This window comes from Ranitomeya variabilis, chromosome 1 (genome assembly GCF_051348905.1).
Source record: "Ranitomeya variabilis isolate aRanVar5 chromosome 1, aRanVar5.hap1, whole genome shotgun sequence".
NCBI classification, from domain to species: Eukaryota; Metazoa; Chordata; class Amphibia; order Anura; family Dendrobatidae; genus Ranitomeya; species Ranitomeya variabilis.
Window position 1 is genome coordinate 218881272 of NC_135232.1, and position 4458 is coordinate 218885729.

A 4458-nucleotide genomic window follows, 5' to 3' on the forward strand; every position below is an offset into this window, starting at 1 on the left:
CTGGCTTCACTGATTGTTCGTGGCCGGGCGTGACCAATCAGCGTCGGGTGCAGTCAGGCCGCAAATTGGCGCGGGATTTGAACCACGCTTCGCTGATTGGTCGTGCCCGGCGGGCCGAATCCTGTGTATTCATTGCATTATTCCTAAATCTTCATAAATAAACTACATACATATTCTAGAATACCCAATGCGTTAGAATCGGGCCACCATCTAGTACCCTAAATAAAAGCCTAAGCAAAAGACAAAATTTGCCATACAAAGAAAGCACGCACAAGCCATTTTTTTTATTTTGCCAAAAACATCTAGCACTGGGTTGTGCAAAATCAGAGATTTTATTACTCCTCTACTGAATATTTCTACGCTGAAAACATCCAAGCTTTTTATTAAAAGGGACATAACCAAAAGCATTTAAAAACCAGTAAGTAAAAGTAAGATTAATTTTTAAATTAAGAAATAATTTAAAAGAAAACTGAAATATAATATAGATATAAAAGGTAAAACTTCATAAGTATACATGCAAAGGCTCTGTATAACTTACAAAAAAAGTGACAAATCATACAGGTACAGTTCTATGAAGAGAAAAATCACCACCCGTATAGGCTGCTCAGGCTGTAAAAGTAGTAATGTACATGAATCAGTTAGAAATTAGGGTCGATACAACAGAATTGCACTGTCTGAGTGAAGAACATTATAACCAGTGACAAAGTGTAGAATATGGACAACAAACTTCTAGACACTCGCAATAATAAGCGGTTTGAATACACCTAATACAAGGGAATTCAGAAATATTAATATGGCATTTATCAGGGCTCTGAAAAATAAAATGTTTGGAGATACCACCGATTGTGACCATTTGGAATTTTTTTTTGTGGGCGTTTCTTTTTTTATTTAATTTATTTTTTCTATATATTCACATATATTTTCTATGCAGCTGAACGCTCCGGTCCCGAGTGCCGGCGGCTGTGCCGGGTATTTATGTGAGAGACTCGCGCGAGTTTCTTGCATTGCCCTGGCAAGTATGACACTGGCCGAACGAAAATATTTCATACTAGTCAAAACATAATGGCAAATGTGCTCATGGTCTCAAAAAGTAGTCCCTTCTTAAAACAGTTATCAATACTATAAGAGCAACTTCTGAGCACTATGAAATAATTTACATGCAGTTTGTAGAAACCTACATATAGGTGAGAGATAAAAACTATGTGCAAATCCTCTGATTGCAACTCAAAAATATGCTCCAATAATAAATGTACTGTCAGTACAATAGACAATTTTTCATTTATTTAATTTTTTATGTACGTGTCTGCAGCTGTAGTACTTTAAAGTAATATTTAGGGCAAACGCTGAAAAAAAAAATTCCCCCTTTTCCTAAAGTTCAGGCACCTTAAAAGTTATACTTGGCACAGACAAACATCTGCTCAATCACACCAACGCCCCATGAAAAACGCCGGTCTTGATTAGAAATTTGGGAGGAGAGCGTGGCTCGATTCATTACCAACGCCTCTTAGTGAATGAGGCAAAGCGTGAAGTGGCGCGCTTCACCACAAATCTTACTCCAGAATGGGACTGGACTGAGATATGTGATGTAAGGTATATCGCCGGCCGCTCATCGTGAATTTGACAAGTGGGGGTTGCCATGCCTGTCGCACCAGCTGTTCCCATTTTGTTGGTGATGGGTGAAAGTGATGTAAAAACGCCAAAAATCAGTGTCTTGATGTGCAAACAATTGTGACTTTTCAAAGCTTTTTATCACCGTTTTCTGGCATAAAAGCTTTGGTGAATCAGGACCTTTGTGTTCTTTCCAGAGTGAAAATTGTGAAAGTATTCTGGATAATAAGTCCAAAAAAAAAGCCCAATTCTCAAGACCAGCAAAAAAAACAGCCTGTGTCATGTATCTCTACATAAATCAGGAAAGTAAAAGATTATAATATATGGCGTTATGCCATCTGAAATCTACTCGATTACCATCAATCCCACACGCTTTGAAGGGCATGTTGACAATTAGGCCTTCATCAATAGAAATTATGTTGTGAGACACAGTTTAATTATGAAATACAGAACAATCTACAACAATTCACAACTACTTCTGAAACTGGATTAAAAGTTTACAGCTCGTCTACATACCATTTCAGTAAGTGGATTCCATTACAAAAAGTGTTACCATCCATCCATAAAGGCCACAATATAATTCTATGGAACTTCTATCTCTCAAAATGGAGACCAAAACAAAAGCAAAGTTTGGGTAGCATGACTTTAAAATAAGTCATGATTGTGTAAAGAAATTCTAGCATTTGACTTAGTTTTTTTTTTTTTTTTTTTTAGTCTAGAGTAAAACTCCTTTTTAGAGCCAATCTGGAAATTTCCTAAACAGCAATTCTCCGATCTTATGTTATCATCTAAATAAGTTACGTCGAGACAGGTAAGCAGCTATCTGTATTTGGATGGTGGGTCAAGTCCAGAAAGTCTGAAATATTGAATGCATCCCTAGCCAAATATAATCAGAATATTCCCAAGCGTAATGGGAGCAATTCCAATAATAACAATCACTCAAGGAACTGCTATTTACACACGGTTACACTTAAACGGTCTCCTATTGAGAGCTTCACTGCAAGCTGCATTAGGCCATCATTTAGAAGGCTAGCCAGAGAAAGTCAATGTTTTCATCTCTGCTTATTTGGTACAAGGAACTATGCTTAAAGTGTGCTATGAATAATGAATCTGGATTCCTCACATCCGAGCAATGATGCTGGCCACACTTTCCTGCAGCAGCTTAATTTATTCCACTCTAAAGGGAAAACAAACATAGGCCATAAGGTAAAATTCTAGATAAATGAAGCTACTGTGGGTGCTATTTCCCTCTTTTTCCACGACCCTTCCGTGACTTCCCTGATGCTGGAGAAGCACTAGAGGACGCCACTGCTATGTTGATTTGGCCATCTTGAATTTCCTGACGTGCATCTTCTGGCATTTCGTTGATTTTTCTCTGAGCTTCTAGGTAGAACATAACATCACGGAGCTGCTCCTGCATTTCCACGATCTGCATGTCCTTCTGCTCACAGGCTTCTTTTTTTAGAGTTTCCTCTTCTTTTAGCTTGGATTGAAGCACAGCCTGGTTGGCTCGTAGGCACTTATTCATTTCTTGCTCTTCCTTCAGTTCAGTGGATAGTTTCGACACCTTTGAATTTAGCTGAGTACACCTAGCAACAACACACAACTATCAGGAAACAAAAAAGTGGTATGTGTACACAGCTGGCAGTACGATATAAAACGTATTAACCATTTGAAGATCCAAGTACTTTTGCTCTTAAAAAGGACCTGTCACCAAATTTTTCATGTCTAACAAGAAGCGATTTAGTAGTGGCTGCAGAGCAGCAATATAGGTTTTATAACATATATTATAAAATCTGTAATGCTATAAATGCTATAATTGCACCTTGTTAGACATGAAAAATTTGATGCCAACAATTAGTTGGCAACTCGTTAGGTGCCAAATAATTTGATTGCCAATATCTGCACAATAGAGAGGCAAAATAAAGCTAGCTGTGTGTATATATATATATATATATATATATATATATATATATACACACACATATATACATACATATACATACACATATATATGTATGTATATATATATGTGTGTATGTATATATATATGTGTGTGTATGTATGTGTATATATATATATATATATATATATATATATATATGTATGTATATACATACATACATATATATATATATACACACACATATATATATGAGACCTCCATGGAGGAGACCACCGAGCCCGCACAGACACATGCAGAGCAGAGATAGGGATGAGATAAAGACCCTGCTCAATGCACTGTGCAGAATTCTAATGTGACTGGATGGAACCAAGCACTTCTATAAAACAGTCAGAAATCCAGTTTGTCCCACACAGCCATACTCATTACAAGGTATATACACACAAAATACACTGAAGAATGTCTTCACTTACAATCAGCAGCTGGAATATTCAGGGTCTCAACGCCTCAACCTTTGGATCTAAAACAAAGGACCCTGATTTTATACAAAGACTGAAAAATATAGACATTCAGATCCTCCTGGAAACATGGACCAGAGCCGAAAACGAATCCCTGGTGCCTATTGGATACAAGGAATTCTCGGTCCATGCCCAGAAAAATAAAAACATCAAACAGGGCCGGGGCTCAGGAGGAGTATTGATCTGGTATAAAGAGGAGCTCCACCCGTACATCAAACCGGTGAAGAAAGGAGGCAGCCACATATGGATCAGAATCAGCAGCTCCATCCTCACCTGCCAGTCTGATGTTCACCTCTGTGCCACCTATATACCACCGCCAGAGTCCCCCTACTTCAATCCAGACTGCTTCGAGATCTTACAAAGAGAAGCCGCCCATTATCAGGCCCTGGGCAAAGTTCTCATCTTTGGAGACCTCAATGCAAGAACAGG

At 38.1% G+C, this 4458-nt stretch overlaps 1 protein-coding gene across 1 annotated transcript in view; it reads right to left on the reverse strand.

Moving 5' to 3' along the window:
• Nucleotides 1–313: 313 nt before the first annotated feature.
• BRAP (BRCA1 associated protein) overlaps nucleotides 314–4458 on the reverse strand; it is a 44441-nt gene continuing 40296 nt past the window's right edge. Inside the window, exon 12 of the mRNA XM_077292749.1 lies at nucleotides 314–3197. Within this exon, the coding sequence (XP_077148864.1) occupies nucleotides 2849–3197 (349 nt within the window). The 3' untranslated portion in view covers nucleotides 314–2848. The remainder of the gene's footprint in view (nucleotides 3198–4458) is intronic.